Raw genomic sequence first — 23,539 nt, forward strand, 5'->3', positions numbered from 1 at the left:
GAAACTCATTTCCTGGAAACATAAAATGTGAATGGAGTTTCCAAAAGTTTTGTCATAATTAGAACAGTTGATCTATTTAACAAAACTTCTCCTTTTCAACACCATATAGTATTCACTATATATTTAACATCAGGGCATTTAATTTTAATTATTATTCAGGGTAAGCAAAATTGTGTCCAGTTTTATTTTAATACTAGGAAAGTAAGTCAAATGCCTTGAAAAATTAAGAGAAAATTATTTATTGCCCAGGAAATTACTACTTCTCTATTTTATATAGCTTTAAATTTTTTAAAAATCATAATTATACTATTTCTGATATGGTTATGTCTGATGTTGACTACTCAGGTTTAATTATTTTTGCTTAACCAAGCAATTTTCTCCTCCTTTGTTATGATTATCTCCATCATCCCACTGTGAATTAGGGTCCTCACTCCCACTTTCAGGACTTAGCCAGATTGCTCCCCAAAATTTCTGCAGAGTACTTGCCAAATCCATAAAGTAAAGCTGATGCATGTGCTTCATGTCTTTCATAATAGTAGAGACCTTATTGACAGCATTTCCAATGTCTTCCCGTGAGCAATAGCACTTCAGTAGGAAAGAAAAGAGCCCCTCTGCTTACCTACATGCAGTTTGAAGTCAGCTCTTTGTATTAGGCAAACGTAGGCTGTTTTGTGGCTGCATCTCCTGTTTTTGTCATCAGTTGTTAAGCCCTGTTCAGTCAAGCTTGAGATGAAGGTCTGATTACAAACCAGAAAGCTGATGAGCTAGACCTGATAAACCAGCTTAAGCCACTTTCTTCTTGATCCCCAAACAACTCAATAGCTTCATAACCCAGCCTTTTGGTCTCTGGAGACTTCTTGACCCTACATCACACTGAAAGGTCTCATCTTTTCTCCATTTTCAATATTGTTGTTGCAGTTAAACACTCTGATTTGAGCTTCTGTCTTTCGAGGGATCTCAGCTATACATGTTCACTATAGTCTGAGATGGACTGTGAGACTAACAAGAATTGGAATATATTTTTACCTGTAAGATTAATCAGTGAAGAACACAAACATTGAAGGGTGTGATAATTTGTGAAATCCTTCCCAAGTCCTCAAAAAATATGAAATAACAATAAATAGCCGAAGGACATTTTAAGAGCTCTCTCTAGTATTAAGAGCAATATTTGTCAAGCTTAATCTTAGGCTGTAAAAATTACAGCAGTTTTACTTTCAGGCAAATGGAGTCAGTTCTAAACACTTGTTTCTCCAGTCCCCATGATGTCAAGATAATGAAGATGGAGATTGTAGCTTTTTTTACCATGAGTAGTTTTTAATTGGGCACAAAACAATCACTTTCAAATAAACTAATGAGTCCAAATCTAAAGTATTAAGGTGCCTTTCTCACACTTGGACTTTCAGAGATATTTTCCCAGAGGAGGCAGCTGTGTTCTTGATCTCAGGCAGAATCAGAGGCATGAATTTCAGGATGCACAAGGGAGAAAATAGGACTAGGAAAAGAGAAGAGTTTATGAACTAGAAAAATAACAAGTTAGACCCAGATATGAAATAATTTGAATATGAGTCTTGAATAATTAAAATGTTTTCATGCTTCCAGAAGTCATGAGAGTTTTGGTATAAATGAAGTTGGGAACATAAAAAATAATGTAAATAAAAACAAAATTTACTATAGAATTACATAGTAGTAGTTGTTGAAGTTGCACAATGGGACATGCTTACAATAAGTAGATCATTTTGTACCTTGACAGAAGGCTATAAGGAGCTACTTAAATTTATATTTGTGGGTTTGTATGTTGGAGAGAGAGAAAGGGAGACGGGAGGGGAAGGGAGAGAAAGGTGAGGGGAGAGAGAGAGACTGCCACAGTGAAACACATTCTTTGTATGCTAAGTGAAAAGTTGGTTTAAAAATGACAAGGACCTTGATTAGTTTGATAGTGATTATATGACTGGAAAAGAAACAACAACAACAACAAAAACAAAAGAAATAATATAAGAATGATTGACTTTAAGTTAACTAGGTACCTCAGATGTATATATTAAGATGTTGACTAGAGTGGGAATTGACCTGCCACAAAGGCCAATATGCACCTCAAAAAGGGGGCCCTTAGCTGCCTTGTGAGTCCAGTGGGCCACCTAACTTCACTGAAATGTTAAGAGAAATCAAGACATAGCAAAACTAGAATCTGGTTTTAGTTTTGTGTTGGTTTATTCAACATACGGCCCCCTCTTCACTTATGTTAAAAATCACCAATTAGCTTTCTGATTGAGATTTGGTCTTTGCTATCTGGCTTTCCCTCCAGAGTGTTTTAGATCATCTGAGATTGTTAATACTTTGAACTAGAATATATATCTCTTGATACCAGTGTTCTTTATTCTGAGCTTTTGGGGTTGCAAACCCAACTTTGAAGCAGGAATTTGCTTCAAAATAGATTAGGTTTCTGATCCTTCAAGGCCAAGGACAAAGTTTTGGACTATGAAAAAGAAAATGCCTCAAAGTGATATGTCGCTGTGAGTCTGTGGGCTGACTTTTGGAAGTATCTGGGGACCCTGAAGCTCACAAGGAAGTCTTTTTGTGGCTGAGACTATGAGGAATTTAAGATGTATGCAGCTTTATGTCTGTGATTCTGATTTCATAAGTCTCTGAACTTGTTTGGCATCATGGTTACCATCCAACATGCTGAATTTTTTGTCATGCGCTTTTTTGGGGGGGGGGAAGGAGTTTTTTTGTTTTTGTTTTTGTTTGTTTGTTTTTTTAGAGACTTGGAAGCAGGATATAAGATAATATGCCACCTCCAGTCAACTGTCAAAATGAGTTGTCATTCTAATAGTGCAATCAAGTTATAAAAAGCAGATAGAATTCTAACAATACATGGTTATTTATTTTGCAATGCTAGGACTGAAGTCAAGATGTCATACAGTTAGGCAAGTACTATACAACTAAACGATACACCTAAGCTACCTTATATCTTTTACTCTGTATTGATAGAGCCCATGCTGTGTTTACATCACTTTAATAACTAAACTTTAAAGTAGCTATCAGCAATGTCATAAGTGGTATACATTCTATGTTTTGTGTGGTACTGTTTGACTATTTATGTGACTGGCTACAGTAGGAACACTTCTCATCTCAGCAATGAATACTTTCAGGAGGCAAATATGATGATTTCTTTAGTGACATTCATTATATCAATGCATAAGAACATCTTGAACACATATTCTGAACTTAGATGAAATAGCTCCACATAGGAATAGCTGAAATCAGCAGGGCTGCTCAACAATGACAGAAGACATTACATTACACTCAAAAGATCTTTTAATTTGTTCAAGCTCTATTATGCTTTAGATGCCAGAATATCTGTTCTGGAAGAGGCTATTGTTCTCTTCTGAGTTTAAAAAAAAAAAGATAGTTTGGGAACAAAGTTCCAAGTTTAGAAGTGGCTGTCATGTCAGATTTTTAATATATTTGTAATTCTTCCTGCTGTATTTGGTGAGAAATACATCAATTCCAGAATTAAAGAACCTAACTTAGCTCATGGTAGCTTCAACGGGATAAGTATACTTCCTGTCCATACAGTCTCCTTAATGTGTGGGGGAGAAAAATAACCAAATAAAGTCAACCGATTGCTATGGGCGTGTGGACGGCAAGGACACAACCAGGAGTAATCTGGGACAAGTCAGCTACAAACGGTACTAACAATGTTCATGTTCTCTTTCTAAATTGTGCGCATGTTTCTTTTCACAGTTTTTCAGAATTTCTAACTCTCCACTTTTGCTCCATATTTCTTGTTCATTTCTCAACTTGTCACTTCTAAGTCATATATCTCACACATAAAACTTTACCTGAAACTCATTTTACTGTTTAAATTTTTTTTTTTATTTCTAGGAAAGGCACATCCTGATATTCTCATGTTTACTGGGCTTTTTAAAAAAGAAATAGAGAACCAGGTCAGGTTGAATAATTAGGGCACAAACATGGTGAAAGACTTGGAGGGAATATGTAAGTATATGAATAATAGAGAGAGGAGGAGAGAGAGAAGGGATAAAAATGGGCACAGAATTCCACAAATCTTGGAGTGTGATAACTTAGGTTTTTTTTAGCCGAAGTTATCACCATTTGAATGAAGAGAGAGAATGCTCAAGATGGAGGGTTGAAATTATTGCTTGCAATGGTCTGGGGAAATAAATGGAAGAATACTCTAAAAAAAAAAAAAAAAGAAATAGAATGGTCAGTCCACAAACTCATAAATTTTTCATATCAATTCAGACAGTAAAGAAATAAAAAATGAAATTTTAACTTGTTTCTTTTAGAAATTGGTAAAGTCTTAAGCTATTTTCCCCACTTGTTGGCATAACTAAAATAGTTCTCAGTCAATTTAGCCCAACAGCTATTGGATCCGACTTCATTCCAGGCCCAGTGATGTATGCTAAGTATTCACACTGTAATATGCATAATATATATAGAACATATGCATGTGTACTTTCTTGACTTGTGATAATGTTATATGTTTATATTTATGATGCGTATGTGGTATAGTATATAACTTCCTTTGAATAAAAGGAAACAATGTCATTAAAGAGCCAAATGTAGCACATGCGAAATAAGTAACAGCAACCTAGGGAAAATTCATTAATTTTTAAATTGAAAATGACCACATTTTTGCAATAACTGCTGTCTTAGAATTCAGTGAGGGAAAAATCTGAGGTCTATTGATAGTTTAGAACTGAACATATGTTTATTAAGAAGTATAAATAAAACCAAGTTGGGTCCCAAAAAAAGAGGGCAAATTTAAAATGCAAAACATAAGAATTCTGGTTTGTTTTTCCAAAGATTGAAATATGAATTAGAAGTAATGATACCTCGTTAAGTAGGTGATGCACATTTTCTCTAACCCTGTATCCAAGCATTCACAGTTCTATTCAAAGCTTTCTAATGTCTTTGCTGGACTAAGCATATGAAAGTGCCATTAGTTGATGGTAGAAATAATCAGCACCATAATTACTTTGCAAAGGCCTTGTTGTGGTGATTTTACATGTCATGGTATACATTGCATGGACTATATATCAGAGAATATGGATGGCCTCCTTGTTATTGGCTTAGCAGGACATGTCCTCATAGTGTCTCCATGGGTGTTCCATGGAGCCTGGGAAAGTTTTAATATGCTAAGCACATTTTCTAAACTGGAGAAAGACTTTTCTCAGTGAACCTCCTGCCCAAAATGATGTGATTGAAAAGATAATTACTTATGTAGAATGCCTCTTCCTACAAATCCACACTGAAGTGGAAGGGAGAGAGAGAGGGAGGGAGGGAGGGAGGGAGAGGGAGGGAGGGAAGAGGTGTATGTATGTATGTATGGCCTGTGAGGGATGTATGGAATTTCTTCTGTAGGAGCTGCGTAGGTAACAGTCCTTCTCTCCAGCCTTCCCTTATCAGTACTACAAAGTAAACCATGGGCTTCTAGAATGGGACCGGTCAATGGCCACAGATAGTGTCTGTGAGTAAGCAAGTCCACGCTAAGTTTAGATTAACAACAAATAGAATGCTCTATAATTTTGTGAGCATGTAAAACTCCACTGATTGCTTTGAGAAAGGAGTTTCAAAATCATTCTATTATCTTATGAGAGTTCTGGGCGAGGCTGGAAGACTAAGAGCTGTGGGGAAAATAAGATTTTCATGGGCTCCTTTCTCTCTTTAGCTGTAACAAATCTATCTCCATGAGTTTTCATAAGCTGGGCAGTAGATGAGACTTTCTTCAAAGAATAGGATAAGATAATATTTACAACTAAACCGCCCCAGATAATAACACACACTCTAATAAGTTGTCTGCATCATTAAAGATCCTAACCATCTTATAATATGACCCATAACCAAACATCTAGTAACATTCTCAGGTTGGGATTAGAAAAACAGTTAACATTTTGGGCCCTTCAGGAATGTGAATAACTGTGAGGAGGCATGAGGGCAGCTTTCCTCCAAGAGGGCAGCTACACTTTCCATGGAACCATTACCTCCCGAGGAAAACAGAAGCCTTCAGAAATCCATAGACTCTTTCCAGAAGGCTTATAGTCTTAAGCTCCGGGCAGAGAACAAACAAACTGAAATGTGACACCAGAATTCCACTCGTGTTCTTAAATAGAAGCACTGGCTCTCGTCCCCTGTCAAGTGTGCAGCGTGAGTCAGAGAAAAAAAAAAGACAACTATTAAGCTAAAGTTTAGTCACTGAAAATCTACTGTTCTCCATCACAGCGTCACAAAGTCCCTCACTGGAGTGAGCCGGGAGCGGCTTCCCAAGAGTCAGACAAAGCCACTCATCTGAAAAGGTTTAGTTACAGTCCGAGGTACTTCAACAATGTGTCCAGAAGCAAGGATGCCTCTGTGAATCAACTCGGGAACAACTAAGCACATCTTTGATTAATCACTGGTGGGAATCGAAAGCACTCTGTCTTTTAAATCCTACCTCGGTTACTAAGAAAATAATAACTTGTCCCATCCACTAAGTAAAAGCGAAAAGGAGTCTTTAGAATGAAGTGGTATGGCAAATATATGGCTGGACTTGGAAGCTTTGTGTCTTGTTTCCCTCTTGAACTTGATACACAGTGGTAAATTTGGAAAATGACAAAATATTAGTTCCTTTTGCATCTGAATACAAAAAACAGTGAACAATATCTCCGTAGTAGTGACTCCTCTAGCATTACAAGTCAAGGAGTTGAATGCTATTTTCATTCTTCTTTCATCTCCCTCATTCCCATTTTGTACAGTTATGAGGAAGTGACTCACTGGCCATGTTTTATGACTTTTTCTAATTTTAAAAAGTCAACAAAACAAGACCAGTTTGAATTGAAAAAAAAATCTTCTGAATTTTAAGTCCTACAGCAATACTTGTGTACGTAATTGATATGATATTCCAAGAATATGAAAGACGAGTCTCTTTAAGTAAGTTGAGTAATTAAGATGCACTGAAGCAGATTTTTAAAAAATTCCACATATGAAGGTCAGTTGTATTAAGAACTGAATTAATTATTTAAAGATCAAATATATTATTATGTTACACAACTACAGAGTGTAATTCTATGGAGTTAATTTTGTTAAAATGTCTACAGAATAAAAATATATTTTAAAAATATTTCTAGATGACAGAATGTTCATGAGAAGAGGAAAAACATACTTAGCAATACTTACTTAACCTGCTGCTCTTGAGGCAAACACAACTCTTGCCAAGTATTTAAGTATAGATTAAATAAACAGTATGACAAGTGCATATCTCAAGACTATTGCTATTCTGAAGAAGTAAATCATAGCTTGCTAGAAAAAAAAATGCCACTTGATCTTTAAAATAGCTGTTCATGGCATACAGGAAAAGCAATGTCTTAGATATTAGAGAAAGTCAGCAAATATTTGTAGAAGAAATAAGAGACCCTACTTAGAGAAAATGGAGATTAGAGTTATATTATGAATGGCCAAGTAAATCACTCAGACACAGACCTATCTGATTCTATCTTGCTTAAGGTATGTGATCCATAGGAAGTAGCTTAAGGTCTGCAGGCCTCAGTTTCTTTATCAGTAGAATTAAAATAGCAGTCTTTACTTCAAAGGAGTAGTATAACTCTTACATGAGAAATGATCTAAAATTATATATATATTATAGATACGGTACTCTGCCTGCATGTTCACCTGCATGGAAGAGGGCACCATATCTCATTATAGATGGTTGTGAGCCACCATGTGGGTGCTGGGAATTGAACTCAGGACCTCTGGAAGAGCAGTCACTGCTCTTAACCACTAAGCCATCTCTCCAGCCCCTCAAAATGGCATATAACTTGCTATAATTTAGTAGTAAATCCGCTGATAGATTGTCCAATCCTACATAGTCATCTCTAAACATATATACATAATGATAACACTAATTATATCTAGTAGGGTGTGTGTGAATGTGGGTGTGGGAGTGTAGCAATTATTCTAGAAAAAGCAGTCACAAATTTAAGAAAGGGTAGAAGGGACATGGAAGTAGTTATAGGGGAAAGAAGGAAGGATGGAAATGATAAAAATAAATACAGCATACAAATGTATGACACTCCCAAAATAATTAAAATTAAAAAAGAAAAGACTTTGGAATTCTAATAATGAACTATATTTTCCAAGAAGCCATGTAGTTGTGCCAGGTTGTATCTACTAAACATACCTCATATTACTTAAATAATATCAGAACTCATGTTTGATTTTATATGTCAATTTTATACTAATCAATAGGGGTCCTGGAATAGTTAGTACGTTGTTATATGTTCATTAACTACCTATGTAGAAGTGGAACAATTTGAAACCAAGTTTTGTTGATGAATGTTTGCTATTACCCCATAGCTTCAACCCTAATCGTTCACACTGACAGGAGAAACAAAGTGAATGAAAAAAAAAAATCAAAGGTCAAATCCACAGTTCTCTGCCCTACCCTGTCTGCTCTCTCTACTGGCCTCCACTCTACAGAAGGATGAATACCAGAGAATGTGAATTATTCAAAAAGTCTACAAAACAAAAAGTTGGCCAAAAACCTAAGCAAGATAAACAAGGAGTTTTATGTCAAAGACTCAGGATATCTTTGATTATTTTTTTAATTTTAATTTTATTAATTTATTCATATTACAACTGCTGTAATATCCTTCACGAAGAAAGATCATCTACCCTGAGTCATCTTGTAGAATAGATGCAAAGCAATGTAACTGATTGGCTAGTTGGCCAGGACCTAAGCAGAATTCTGTTTAAAGAGCCTATTGACAGCTGAGAATTGTAAATACTTTTGATCTTACCATGTCAATGGAATTTTCCTTCTTAGAAATATTTTGGGAAGAAATCATTCATTTTAAAAAATTTATTATCTATTTCTTTTTAAACTGTGTTAAATCTGGCCCTGCTAGACTGCAGGTAGTATAGAGCATCTTTGATGCTTCAAAAAAGTTGCATTCTTCTAGCTCCCTGCCCAACTTGTAGGTAGCTCCACTGAGGAATTTTTTTCCTACATGCAATTGTTTACTGCTTTTATAAGGTGGAAGAGGGTCTTTTGAAGCATGTAAGTTTTCTGAGACCCCTAAGTTTCATAAACTTCCTGCTGAGCCTTGTAACTTCCATTACTATCTGGGACCTACGGGCCTCTCTTCCATGGGGAATACTTGACTTAGGAGGAAATAGCTCTATAGTAACCACTTTATATTTCTTTAGATGTCATCTGTTATGCTATTCTTTCTTGGACACTTGCTGAATCCCTGAACCTGTTTTTATTAGAAGTGTTTGGAATGATGAAAAAAAAAAAAAACTAGATATTCTGCTTTACCCCTCCCCCTCCCCACACACACACCTGGTTTATTCACCTGCAGGTTCTGGATGGGAGGAATGTTTTATCTCTAGTGTTGGGAATCCTAGGCGAGAACATCGTCATCCCTAGTGGGTGAGACCTGTGTCACAAAGACAGTGCTCACCCAACACTCAAGGCTGATCTATCAAAGTGGATGAGCTGCCAGCTTGGCATTCAACACTAGTATTGAGGCTCGTGTGATTTATGGCTTTCTATGTCTTCTGTTCTTAACTGCTTTTGCTAATACACTCAAATTCTTTTGATATAAAGCAATCAACATAAAATAGTTTATCAGCTGCCAGAAACCAAGGTTTCTATAAGTTCATGCTTAGACATGGTAAAAAAATTATGTGGCTAGGATTCTGTGGAAGAGAAGGGTTATGTGTATATTCAGTCCTTACCTGTGGTGCATATCATATTTGTTTTCCTGCCAGCTGTCTTACTCAGAGTGGAGAACACAAGTTGCTAATTTTACTCCCTGTACAGATTTGTGACCCTTCTAAGATTTCAAGCTGGCAGCTGGTAGCGCTACAAATGTATGTGAACAAAGTAATAGTGTGTAAGGAAAGTGCTACTTTATGAGTCTAGTAAGAACCTTGTTCTTCTTACGCAAGTTCCAGAGTCTATCCTAAACATGTCACCTTATGCACGCACTTCATTAGACAGCATTTGGTGACATGTGTGGTATTCGTAGTTAAATATGGTTTTGCCATCCTTATTTTCTATTCACTGGTTCAGATGTGTGAGCCTATAGTGCTGAGGAGCAACAGTGTATGCTGGGAAGAGCTTAAGGCAACTTCGGTTCCACGTGTTGCCTTCGCTCTCAGTCTTAGTGGTCACATTCAGATAACATTTTATCTTTCAGTACATGAGTTTCATCAGCAAAATGGCGCTAGACTGGATCAGATGTGTTGAAGCCCACCCAGCCACCCCCATCCTCACTGACCCTTTCTTTTGTAATGACGTGGAAGCTCACTTCAGAAGCTGATACTCTGGATGCTCCCCTGTGTGAAGACACATACCATCCTGCACACCCCAGCACTGTCTGGCAGTTCTGTTACGGTTATAAGGCTCTTTGAAGATATTTGTGAGTCATAGAGTCGACAGTACCTAACTCTGCTTTTAGTTCCAAAATGCTGTTGTTCATATTTTGACCCAAAGGTAATTATTTCTGTACCAGAAAAGCTTTCAGCGTAGAGAGCCCAAGTTATCTCATGGCCATGATCTCACCCCATGCCATTTGCTTCACTGAACTTTTGGAATGTACTTAAGAGATCTGCAAATGGCAGTTGTTTTAGGGCACTTGCTGTGAACTTGAAAAAAAAAAAATATATATATATATAATTTACTTCCTCTCAAGTATTTCCCAGGCTGAGTTGCGGCACATTGTGAGCAAAGTTACTCTTTTATTTGCCCATGTCCTCATCACCTCCACCAAATGTATTTGAAGCACTTGGACAATGCTGCTAGGTCATTTTTAGTGTTCCTTTTGCTCCACAAACATGAACACTTACTCCATGGTGTACATAGGGAGACACATTTTCTCTTATTGTTCTTACTTACCAGTAAAGGTGGCATTCAGAAGATATAGCCAGTCAGGGAGAGCAGGGAGACCCATTAATATTCAACATGGAATAAAGGTCATCAGATAAACACGTTGGGCCTCTCTTTCTCACGGAGCTAGACGTTTTCTGGTAGTGCCTTCCTCTATTTTAAAATCATTCTAGCTGTGGTTTTCTTCCTGGTGTTTTTTGTTAACTGGCCACTTGTTGAGGCTTTATGCTGTGTTGCCTTCATTACACTAGAACGCCTCTCAATCTGGCCAGACCGGATCACTTAATGTAAGGTTTGCTATCAGCAATACAATGTTGTCAGTGTTACTCCATGAAGTTAGTGTAGGGCAGCAAGTCCCATGGCTGCAAATGCCAGCAGTCGGTTCAGACACCCTGGTCTACAGCTAGCTATGCTCCTCCTGGTCCCCACACCCATATTTTGATCAGCTTATGTCCCCATGTCAGGCCCACCAACACTTTTATGTAGGATACCAGCTTCTCTTCTTGTCACTTGTCATTGAGCAGAAACATATTTATTGACGGACATGGTTGTAGACTTTCCCTGTGTGTTCTGCTTCCTTCTTTTCCTTTTCCCACGTCACATTAGCACTCATAGCCACCTATTAATGAGGTTGACTGCAGTGACTCGAAGCCCAACCTCAGGGACAGAGACTTCTCAGCCAGATTCTGCAAAGGTAGAACCTATAATGTAGCATAGCATACTCCTCACACTCAGAGAGATCAAGCTCATAGATCTTTACCAAGCCTCTAACTTTCACTACAAGAAAAGAAAGTTTAGGAGAGTCTCATTCATGAATACATCTGGAGAAATTTTCAAGTATTCACTAATTATATCCAGCATTGATGAATGAGCTTTCAAATAATTTTATTGTGAAAGTTTTCTATTTTAGATAAAACTCTGGTTATAAGTTGGGAAGAAAATAAATAATATTTTAATACATACAGACTTGCTTTTTTAAAACAGTACAAACTTTTGATGCCCCCCCCACTTCCAAAGTAAATTATTTTGAAGAAAACCTGATAAATTAAACTTAATCAGTAGAGAGTGAATGCATCAGATGATGGCCACTGGGTGGAGGAGAAGGGGAGAACACTGTTAGCAACTGTTTTAGTATTTTCTTTTTTTTTTTCCCCATGCTGGTGGTCAAAGCCAGAGCCTTGTATGTACTAAACAAGAGCTTTCTAGTAAAGTGCATTCTAGGAATTTTTGTTGGTATTTTGAAAGCTTGGCCTCAGGAGCAAAGCAATTAGAAATAAAATATGGAGATAATCCAGGAAGGGTCAGAGTGGTGCATTGACATAGTGCAGTAATGAATCGGATCTTACAACTTCCACTTCAGTAAAAAGGCCCTGGGGTGTGGATAATTGAGTTTATGAAGACATTTCCACTGTAATCCTGAGCCTACATTTTTAAATGCGTTAATTACCATTAGTCCTCTACTAAGCTCAAGTTCACCTAGGGGAATATTCAGGTAACGGTGTTCAGTTTACACCAACGAATCTGCGGTGGGCATTGTCTAGACCACACAGTTGACTCAAGACCTCCTAGAACCTGTCTGTGGACTAGTGATAGGATGATCAGGAGAATCCTAAGCTTCACATGTATTGGTGGTTCAATTTACTTCAAAATCTGTGGTCTTTTCTCCACTCTTTTTTTTTTTTTTTTAAATCTCAAGCTTGGCATGGTACCGCAGCATTGTAATCCTAGCACTTCAGCTACAGAAGAATTTAAGGACATGAAAAATAACAAATAAAAAACAATAAATAATATGGAATAATTCCTCATTCCTGGTTTCCGAAACATTCCTTTCACATAAAAATGACCTGCTCTTTTACATATTGTGTTTTATAGCTGAAGGAAATGAGGACATGGCCCCCTCCGCGGTGTGTGTGTCGTTGAAGAAAAGGTTCTTTATTGTAGATTGAGGGAGAGAGTACAGCCTGAGGCATCTGGAAGAGTCCACAGCTGGGACAAAAAGTAGTAGACTGAACCTGGCCATGAGTCGAGGTGGGTGGGGGTGGGGAGAGTGGAGAGAGCCAAGTGGACAGAGGAATCAAAGAGAACCAAGAGAGCACGTGGCAGACTGCAATGGCATGGTGTTATAGGAATGAGGAGCTGGGGTGGGTGAGGGGGGGTGGGGGGGAGGGGGAGGGGGGTGGGGGGGAGGGGGAGGGGGGGTGGGGGGGGAGGAACCCCCGCCCATGCCCTGGAGAAGTTTAGGGTAGGAGGTTAGGGTAAGAAGAGCTGAGAGGAGCCAAGACCAGCAGCCTTTATGACAGGGACTTGCTGAGAGACCCTACAGGCCAGCGTGTGCTTTGATATGCTAATAAACACCATAGTAAGTTATTTGTCCTGAGGGTTTTTTTTTTTTAACTATTTTTATTTTATATACACTGGTGTTTTGCCTGCATGTATGTCTGTATGAGGATGTTGGGACAAGAGTTACAGACCATGTTGAGCTGCCATGTGGGTGGTGGGAATTGATCCAGGTCCTCCGGAAGAGTATAGCCCATGCTCTTAACCACTGAGCCATCTCTCCAGCAATCCCCCCTGCTTATGTTTGTTAAATTGTACCCAAGTTGGTGAAACTTAAAACTTACTTATGTAGCATGTCTTCTCAAGATTTTCTCCACACATGATTAAACATCCTTTGCCACAGTTTACCCTTGCTCTTCCATGCTATTTTGTAGCTATCCAACCATCTTTTCTGTGTGACTTTGTAGTCGCCTATGCCCCTTTCTACCTACTCTGCTCTAGTTCAGAGGGAAAATATCATGGACCACAAGACTGGCAACTGTAGGTTTCACTGACTTTTGAAACAAAGGCTAACTGTTAGATAACAATCACTCTGGACACTCCTGTTTGACTTGCTCTCAGTCTTCATCTACCCTCACTGAGGGTCCCTGGGCCAACAATGGATTTAGCTATTTATGCTTAAATAAAATAGAATAAGAAGCAAACTGGCGCAAGAATAGGGCTCAGGCATGTCTCCCAGGAATTATGTGGACACATGGTCTCATAAGGAAGGTCCAACACAGTCTTTTGGGAGTGAGTAATGCGGCTCTGTAAGGGGGAGAACTTACCACTGAGAGGTAAGGCATTCTTAGGAGCTTTCATGATGCCAAAAAGTCAAGACCCTCTCTAGCACTCACTGACTCATCAGTAATTTGTATTCCTAAGTATACATACATACATACATACATACATACATACATACATACATAAATACATACATACATTGCTTGAAGCTGAGCCTGATTTTGGTAGTGGTGTATACATTGTTTCAAAGCTTACCCCTCTGCACTGGACATGCAATAAGGGTGTTCATTTCTAGCAGAAGCTAATTCTCCTTCTCCCAGAAGTTATTAGTCACCTCTAGAACTTCCTCTAGATGTGCCATGACATTTTCTCCCTTCCACATTAATATGTCCATTAATAGTGCCATTGTTGTGGTCTTGTTTATGTGGCCATTTATAGGAGAGACGGGTTCACAGAAGACTTCCCTGTATTCTAGCTCTTACAGCCTGTCCTCCCTCTCTTCCTCAATGTTTTCTGAGCTATGGATGTGAGAGCTGTGGTGTGGTTGTATCCACTGAGGCTGGGTTTCCCAGGATCTGTTTACCTCTGCATTGTGTCCGTTCTGGTTTTCTGTGGTGGTCTTCATTTCCTACAAAGAGGGACTTCTTTGATGAGCAGTGATAGCTGCACTTATCCTTGAGCATAAAGACAGCATTTAGAAAGTAGTAAGGAATTCTGCTGGCCTAGTAAAGTGGTAATAGTAGGTTATTTTTCTCCCCCTCACTGCACTGGAAATTTATATACATCCCCAAAGCCATAGAGAAACTTCTGAGGTATTCTTAAATTTCATATTTCAATTACTCTTTAAAGTGGCATACTATTTAAGAGATATGGGCCTTGGAAATAACATAGTGCATTGGGCTTTGCAGTCATAATACTCAACTTAGATAGAGAGTTGGACACAGAGCTAATTCAGTGGAATACGTAGTATCCATAACTCTGTTAAGAACAAAATTACTGCAGTATTTGAAGACTCCTGTGTTTATTTTACATTAATGAAAGCATGAAGCTGAAAAATCCTAAGCTTAAAGCTGAATTTTCTTTTCATTGGTTTAATTACTTTTAAAACAAAATTACTATTTCTTATATTCGAAAGATTTCAAGCTCTCTTTATAAGTATAAACTATGCAACAAGGAGCCTATCGTTAATTAGCATTGGCTCAAATGAATACGAAATACATAATAAACCTTGTTAGTATTTATTTCAAGTGAGGAGTACATCAACCATGCAAATTGCTCAAGCTGAGCTGAGTCTGAGCTTCAGTTTTGTTGGAAATATCTGGGCCCCTCCATAGTAATATACTATACCTAAAATGCATGTGCTAGGTTTTCTTTCATGTGTAACTCATAAAAACTAAGCCAAATGCCCCTATTGCTTGAAGAGTATATAACACCCACATGACCTGGGTTGTAAGAAATGAAGATGGGTTATAGATAGGTGACACTTCTAGAGTCATCCAAATAGTAAACTCAGAACTTGAGATAGGTGAAAGATATTTCTTGTAACCACTGGTGATTTACTTGATGTAAATACCAGCACTGTAATGTAGCAGCAGATGTCAACAGGTGGAGCGTGGAAAATCGTTTTGTTTACTAAATGATATTTTTTCCCTCCTACTTATTGCAGGGAGGCAGCACTTTGTTTAATTTCCCCTATGGGCCAATAGCAGCTAGAGCCTTAGTGACAGTAATAAGAAATAAAGTCAGATAACGGATTCTGCACTATTCCTCATCTGGGCAGATCTCACTATGCTAATCCCCTGTAACGTGAGGAGCAGCTCAGTTAATCCTTGGAGTCCCTTCCCAGTTAGATGCTCTTCTTCTTCCCTCCACTGTGGACCGTGGGGAGCCCTGGTCAGATCTACACGCCAGCAGAAACGAACAGGCGCGTGGTTAGTTTTTCCTCTCATCTCTCCAGCTTCTCCTTCCTTTACCTTTTAGGGTGAAAAAAAAATCTCAGCTGTACTTAAATTGCCTGCTGGCGTCTTTTGGTTTAGAAACGACCTCTTGGAAAGCTCACAATAGCGAGAGGTGACTATAAAAATTAGAAGTCTGTGATTTTTTTTTCCAATTCTAAACTTAGATTCTCACAAAATGAAGACATGAGTTAGGTGCCAGCTGGTTCTATGTGTGCATAATGCTTATTTCTGATGACAATGAGGGAAAGCCTAGGGAGTTGTTGATTACTCCTGAGCCTAGTGACTTTGAAGTTGTGTCTGCAGCCATTATCAGTGGGCAATTTTATATTTGATTGACATGTGTATCATAAAAATTAGGCGTAGACATTAAAACAACCACTTATACCTCTTCTGTCTTTACCCAGAAAAGCTACTTTAATAATATTTTACAGTTTGTACCACACAAACAGTTAAACATTGCTTGCTGTGGTGATACACCTCTTTAAAAATAGAAAACACCACAGCATTTCTGGCCCTTCCCCCCACACTGCATCTACCAAGCCTTTCCAAGTATTTCTCAATGGAGTTCAACGTCGAAGCCTTTCTCCAGGCAGCACACAAGGCACATTTGTGAAAGTCTAAAGGGAAGGAAAAAGTAGGTAGAAAGCCAGACGCTAATATTTCTTCTGGGTAGAGCACTTGTACTTATGACACCTGCTTGTTACAGACAAAAAAACCACCAACCCAAGAATGTCTGCAGACATTGCTGTTGAAGGGCATGGCATTAAGCAAATCCTTCCGAAAAGAAAGCTAGCAAATGTAGAGGAATGTTCTTCTAAGCGAAAAGCTAGCTGGGGTATTCTGACCAGTCAAGGTTAGTACAGCAGCCATTGCGATCAACCATCTTGAGCTACTTTTGCAAATACTAACTTGAAACTGTGGGTGCTTTCCAGGATGTGAATTTTGAGATGTGAGTGTATGGCATGGCACAGGACTGCACAGTTATTTCATCTGTTAGGTTTTGGGAAATGCACCTGCTGATTCTCCACTTTGCTTGTGTACTCAAGGCGACGGTAAACTTTCAGGGTCTGTGTTAATGCTCTTTTCGTTTTAGCAGATATCTCTGAGTTGGCAAGGAAATGGAAACAGGCTACTAAGCAGGAAAAAGAAAAGACTATTTACAAGCAATAAGGAAAATTTAAAACATGTCAACTAGACCATACGCTGGAAGGATGGTTAAGTAAGAAAATCAGTGCAAGGACTTTGTCGAAATGTCCTCACATTTTGTGAATTTTAATAATTGAAAATTGTATTGACTACAAAGAAGAATGAGTGCAGTAGTTAAAAGAGCAGTTATGGGAGGACATTTTATATTAAAAAGAGAAAATACCTTACCTAATAACAGACCACCAATATAGTCTATAAAAGATTTATGCTGGAAATGTCGAGTCTGAAACATAATGTCATCCCATCCTAATAGTTACGTTTACTATGTAATAAGGTTTGAAAATTGTTATTTATAGATGGTGATTAATTTCCAGACAAAACATTTTTTAAGTAGGACACATGCCATTTCTTTAAAAGATTAAAACAAGCAATTGGAATTTTTCTCCTCACTACAAACACATCTCCTTACTAAATGTTCCCAGTATGCTTAGCAATAAAATAGAGAGCTTAACAGCAAGGGCAAAAGTTAACTAAAAGGAAAGAAGCAGAAACAAAAGGGGAAATGAGCTATCATTTGAAAATATGAAAGCCTAATCAATGATCCACAAACTGCTGTTTTATTGTGTGTTGGTTATGTGCTGGGAAGCATCAATAAATAGTCCTACACCTCCTGTTAAGCATTTATGTCTTCAGTGAATACAGTGACTATGGTAGAAATGAAAATCTTGCTGATTTTTCTTAAGTGGAGAGAAAATTTTCTCTGTGAGAGACCTCAGAAAGTAGTGATGATTGATGTGTAAGAGATGGCAAAAATCCAGCGCCTGAACTCACCGAAATGAATCTCTTGCGTCTTAGTGCTGATAAGAGATGCCATATGTGGTTGAAGGTTAGCTTATAAAAGCACATTCCAAATCTAATTTTGATAAATGATCTTTGAACTACTCTAAATATGCTGAAGTTATGGTAAATGAGAAATGGCCTATGTTTTGAGGAAAAGAGCAAGACTTAGCAAGCTTCTGTTAGATTGAGCTCCAGAATTTTCTAGTATTGTTAACATGAATATAATTAGGTCCAGTCACGATGGAGGTCATTTGGTGGTAAGGATCAAAATTTTACAAAGTTATCCTAAGCATGTATGAAGATATAATCACAAAGGTAAGTGAATCTGTTGATTTCCTAAATCTAGAAGCCATTTGAAGACCAAGAAACGTATAGCTAGGTAGAATTATGGTTTACCAATAGGGAGATTTTTAAGGGTTTCAAATCAAGAGTTCAGTTACACTGGATTGTCTATTTATATATCTAAGTTGGAAATGAAATCTCAAGTTGAGAGGAGAGAATTGGTCTGGAGATAAACAATTGGGGTAACCAAGGTGTGAGTAATATTCATACCCCCAAAAATGGTTCAGAGGGTAGATGGTGCATGCCCCCTAGCCAAGAAGAGTTCAATTCTTAGAACCCACAGAGAAAAAAGACAGAAATGTCTTCCACAAGTGTTCTCTGACATCCACCCATATGTGGTGTCCAGTTGTCCATGTGACATGCAAACATACACATTCACACACATTAAATAATTAAATATAATAAAAAGTGTATTGTCCATTAGTTGACGTGTGATGAGCTAAGTAGTGATACGGCTGTCATAAATGACCTCCATTAGATATGTAAAATGTTACAGAATTTTATTTTGTGACATCAAACAATGACCAATATGACTAAATGGAACAGAGCACTGGCACGGTAGGTGACTTCTTTAATCTCAGCCTACTGGAGGTTGAGGTAGGATGATTGTGATGAGTTAAAGCCAGCTTGAGCTACCTAATGAGTTCCAGGATAGCCTGGAATACAGAGTGATCCACTGTCTAAAAACCTTGAAAACAAAACCTCACATAGATTCAGAGGAGTGTGAAAAATATAGCTGCATCTCAATTTTAAATGCTTAATTTTTTAAAATTGTGAATAGTGCATAGATAGGTAGAATTGCCATTTACCAACGTCGAGGTTTTAGGGGCTTCTAATCAAGAATTCACTGAGGTTAAATTGCCTGTTTAGACATCTAAATGAAAAAGTTGAATAGCCATCTGGAAATGAAGTCTCAAATAGAAGAGAGGACTGGTCTGGAGAGACACAACTAGGATACCCAACCTGTGGTGGTATTATACCCAGTGGACTGGTAAAGATTGTAAGTGCGAGTAAAGACAGACACAACGTCTTAGCTTGGGAAAATGAATCACGAGAGAGGAGGAGACGAAGTGAAAACATCTAAGCCAGTAAGAGCTGATTCCTATCTAAGAAACAAAAGAATAGTCTATGCATGAGGTTCTTGAAAACCATAGGCTTAACCTTAAGACAATGTTACTATGTCCAGTATAATTCTGTTTTTATTAATTTATTCATAATATATCTCAATTGTTAGCCCATCCCTTGTATCCTCCCATTCCTCCCTCCCTCCCACTTCCCCCCTACTCCCCTCCCCTATGACTGTGACTGAGGGGGACTTCCTCCCCCTGTATATGCTCATAGGGTATCGAGTCTCTTCTTGGTGACCTGTTATCCTTCCTCTGAATTCCACCAGGCCTCAGGGGACTTGGTCAGAAATGGAGCCCCAGAGTTTGTATGAAAGTCAGACCTCACTCACCACTCAATGGTGGAGAATGTCCTGTCCATCGGCTAGGTCTGGGTAGGGGTTCGAAGTTTACTGCCTATATTTTCCTTGGCTGGTGCCATAGTTTGAGCAGGAAGGACCCCAGGACCCAGATCTGCCCATCATAATGTTCTTCTTGTAGGTTTCCAGGACCTTCTGGATCCTACATTCTCCCATGCTTCTCTCACCTAAAGTCCCAATAGGATGTCCTCCCCTCTGACCCACTTTCTTGGTAAGAACCAGTGAACCAGTGAAGAACGAAAAGAAAAACTAGCTTTTAAAAAGAAAACAATGAGTTTGCTTTTTAGAAATGCTTTGGAACTCAGGACATTATCTGCATGAGAGCTCCAACGAAGACACTGAGATTGATGAAGGAATCAGGCAGACTCCTAGATTGTGAAATTGCCCATATATGCATAGACACTGGTCCAGCTCCATGACTGTTCCTCATCTACTCATCTCACTTAAGGATTATAGATAAAGGGGTTAGATGGTATAAAACTCAATAATCTTAAGTTATTCTTTTTTTCTGTTCATTGTATGTAGCTAACTTGTTTCTTGTAAGAGATACTCACTGTGAGAAAAACAATTAGGAGCCAGTAATCAAAACTAAAATACCGTGCCAAAACCATTTCTTTCTGTATTTGCTTAGGCATTTCTGGACATTTACTCACACATAATAAGGAAAAGGGAACCAAAACGATGCTGGGCGATGAATAGAAACCACGGAAATCTTCATGTTGATAGCTGCTAGTTTGCATGATGCTGATCTCTTAATAGTGTATGTATTTATTCACAAACTCTTTAATACCAAAAGCCCATGTCTAAGTATAACATTAAATAATTCTTAACATTTGTTTTATGTGTATGGGTAATGAGAGTTTTCTGTACATGTATGTATGTGCACCCTGTGCACATCTGGTGCCGTTGGAGATTGGAAGAGGCAGTTTTATGTTCTGGAGCTGCAGTTATGGATGCCTGTAAACCTCCATGTGGGTGTTCTGAGCCAAAGAGGGTCTTCTGCAGGAGCAAGTGCTCTGAACCGCTGAACTATCTCTCCAGCGCTCAAATAGTCTCCGTGGTTTCTGTATGTGCTTTTGATTTTGGTATTTTTGTCTTATTGATATTTTTAGTTTGTTTCTATTTTGGCTTTTAGAGGTTTTGTGTGTGTGTGTGTGTGTGTGTGTGTGTGTGTGCGTGCGTGCGCGCGCGCACGCGCGCTTTTGGTTTTGCCTCTTTTTTCTCTTCTTTCTTTTTGAAGGAGAATGGAAAAAAAAGCATGAAATTAGGTGGGGAGGTAGGTGGAGAGGAGCTGAAAGAGTGGAGGAGAAAATTTAAGAAGAAAAGACTAAAGTATAACTTTACTATTTGGCTTTCAAATGAAATGTATTATTTTATTTCGTTGGCTTTGCATGATATTTTAGTCAGGAGTCATAAAAACGGCCACTATCATCTACCAATGCCTGTGGTCAGAGTGTTGAGAAGAAACCACTAGGATCTATGATAATTTGTAATCGTGGTCTAAAGATAAGCTGACCTGAAATCAGTTGAGTATATTATGTAAATTTCTTTGATTCTAATAAACTCAAGAGCAGGTGTTAACTGTTTTCTGTGAAATTTTTCATTGTTTATTTGATCCAATATTTTCTTCTCTATGGAGGATTTCAGAAATTGGGAATAAGTGATGTGCATCTAGAAGTTGACAGAAGCAACATGAAAATATTTCTTTTATAAGTGTTTTATTTAAATATCTGTAGCACGGGCTAAGTACTTTATTGACACTGACTTCAATCCCTGAAGGAGGTGAGATTATTGTCACATTTGCAATTATAAAAACCCCCGGCTTCAGGAGCTGATGTACAAAGGTCACGTAGGTTGTTAGATGTGTATGCTTGATTTTTAAAGTAAGAATATCTGATGGCCAAGTTCAGCGTGCTCTCTCCTGGCAGCACCATTGATCTCGAGTGGTTATTATCTGCCTCAAATTGAAACTTTTTCCTGAAAAATGTTCAAGTTCATTTCTCTTGATTTTGAGATATTTATAGAAGAAATGAATCAGTAAAGAAACTGAGCATTTAGTTCATTTTATTGAAATAAATTGTAACAGGTTTTCCCCCTTTGGCTTTTCTAATTCTAACCCAACCCTATAGGTATGGGCTTTCTTATGAGATAATTAATGGCTCATAATGAACAAGAAGAAATGAATTAGAATAAGTTGCCTGTCCATGTAATTTAATATGTCATTCTGTAGCAATGAAGCATCTGGCTAAGTCTTACCTGACATTATTATAAGGAAATTTTCAGAGAGGTGATGAGATAGATGAGATCAGTCTCAGTTCTTGAGGACACTGGTTTTGACAGCACATTACTTCCCTCGTAGTAACCACATCCTTGAGAACATCTGTGAATTAGCTGTTTGAAGGCACACAGCATGGCTCATCACATGCCTGGTGACTTATTTGTAAAGTCACGTGAGAAATGATGGACCAAATGCTGTTGCACCTGGAGCTTACATGTGTCTGGGGACTCTTTTTTTTTTTTTAATTCTCAAGTTACAGCTATGGTCATAAACTTAAGTTGCCTTGGAGTCATAGTGAATCTGCACCCACTGCAGAGAACACAGCTGACTTAATAGTTTATAACTAAGAGAGCTATAAACGTCCTTAATGTTTCCCAACACAATGAGAAGGTTACATGAAAATGCCACTGATTCTCACCTGCTTACAATTCCTTGTTTGACGTAAGTGTGACGCAATTGTTATTTGGGAAAATAATATTAAAAAAAAAAAAAGGCAGAAGTGCCCAAACTCCCAAGTACTGCCAAGTGCTCTACATACGTCACATCATTAACTCCTCAGTGAGTCTGGCTGTCACGTCATTGATGGGGCTAAGATTTGGAACAGGCAAAGACTATCTCAGTAACAACACGATCTCAGAGCCAGGAACAGAAGTGAAAGTAAATGCTTTCATTTCATGACAGTTTCCATAGTCTTAAGATAAAAATAAGCTAGGGTTACAATTTCTCAAAGAGGGCAATCAGCGAGGAAAGAAACCATTTTTGAAGATAAATAATATTTTTTAAGCAACAAGTCATCATATTACAAGGAGCTTTGAGCTCGTTAAAATGGCCGAACACAGCTAGTAAAAAAGGATGAGTCGGGTTTACCTCAGCAGTGGCTGGCTTGAAGTGCCCTGGGGAGACGGTGACTTAGGTATGCTATAGATCTTTATGAAGCTGCATATAGAGAGTTATTAAACCATGATTCTTTTTCCTCTTGCAATGTGATATTTAGCAAGCAGAGCAGGCTCTCGCCGCATAATAATAAACCAGATGTCTGGGAACTAGTGCTGTTTCTAAAGATAGTCACCCCAGCAGAGCACCACAGACCGTAGCAGAACTCCATTAGCATGGTGAAAGTTACAGATACTTTGAAAAACAATCTCATGCTGATAATTGATCTTCATGAGTTAAGCTGAATATTTTTCAAGTAAGGATTTTATTGCCTTTATCCTAGACACTCAAAGTACAAAGATTAAAAGATTACAATTAGCCATATATGAAGATATTTATTCTTGCTTGATCTTGGAAAAAGCATATTAAATATTGTAATTCATGTCCATATGGAAAATAAGGCATGTAACATTGAATATATTTGAATAGATACTTGTAACTTGTAGTTGCTATGTTTCTGATATAGACAGGAAAAAGCAGGGGTGGGCAAAAACATTTTGAAACAAATATTGGAACATAAGCTAATATCCTTTGATTCTCATGTTATCAAGATTAATTACAGAAATTCTGAGAAATTAGATGAAGCAAGCGATTTGAGGTTGTTT

The 23,539-nt window shown here is 38.1% G+C and overlaps 1 protein-coding gene across 6 annotated transcripts in view; it reads left to right on the forward strand.

Moving 5' to 3' along the window:
* The window catches only part of ASB5 (ankyrin repeat and SOCS box containing 5), a 42,919-nt gene that overhangs the window by 7,115 nt on the left and 12,265 nt on the right, over window positions 1-23,539 (forward strand). Inside the window, exons 1-2 of one of the 6 annotated variants that reach the window (XM_084758351.1) lie at window positions 13,815-14,007; window positions 16,619-16,765. The exons of 2 other annotated variants lie outside the window; for them this stretch is intronic. In XM_084758351.1, coding sequence (XP_084614477.1) covers window positions 13,971-14,007; window positions 16,619-16,765 — 184 coding nt within the window. In that variant the 5' untranslated portion in view covers window positions 13,815-13,970. Of the gene's footprint in view, window positions 1-13,814; window positions 14,008-16,618; window positions 16,766-22,660; window positions 22,915-23,539 lie in introns of those variants that run through there. 3 more of the 6 variants (XM_084758354.1, XM_084758352.1, XM_084758353.1) reach the window with 3 other exon arrangements.

The sequence above is a fragment of the Acomys minous genome (genome assembly GCF_964271855.1).
Source record: "Acomys minous genome assembly, chromosome: 15".
Classification (NCBI taxonomy): domain Eukaryota; kingdom Metazoa; phylum Chordata; class Mammalia; order Rodentia; family Muridae; genus Acomys; species Acomys minous.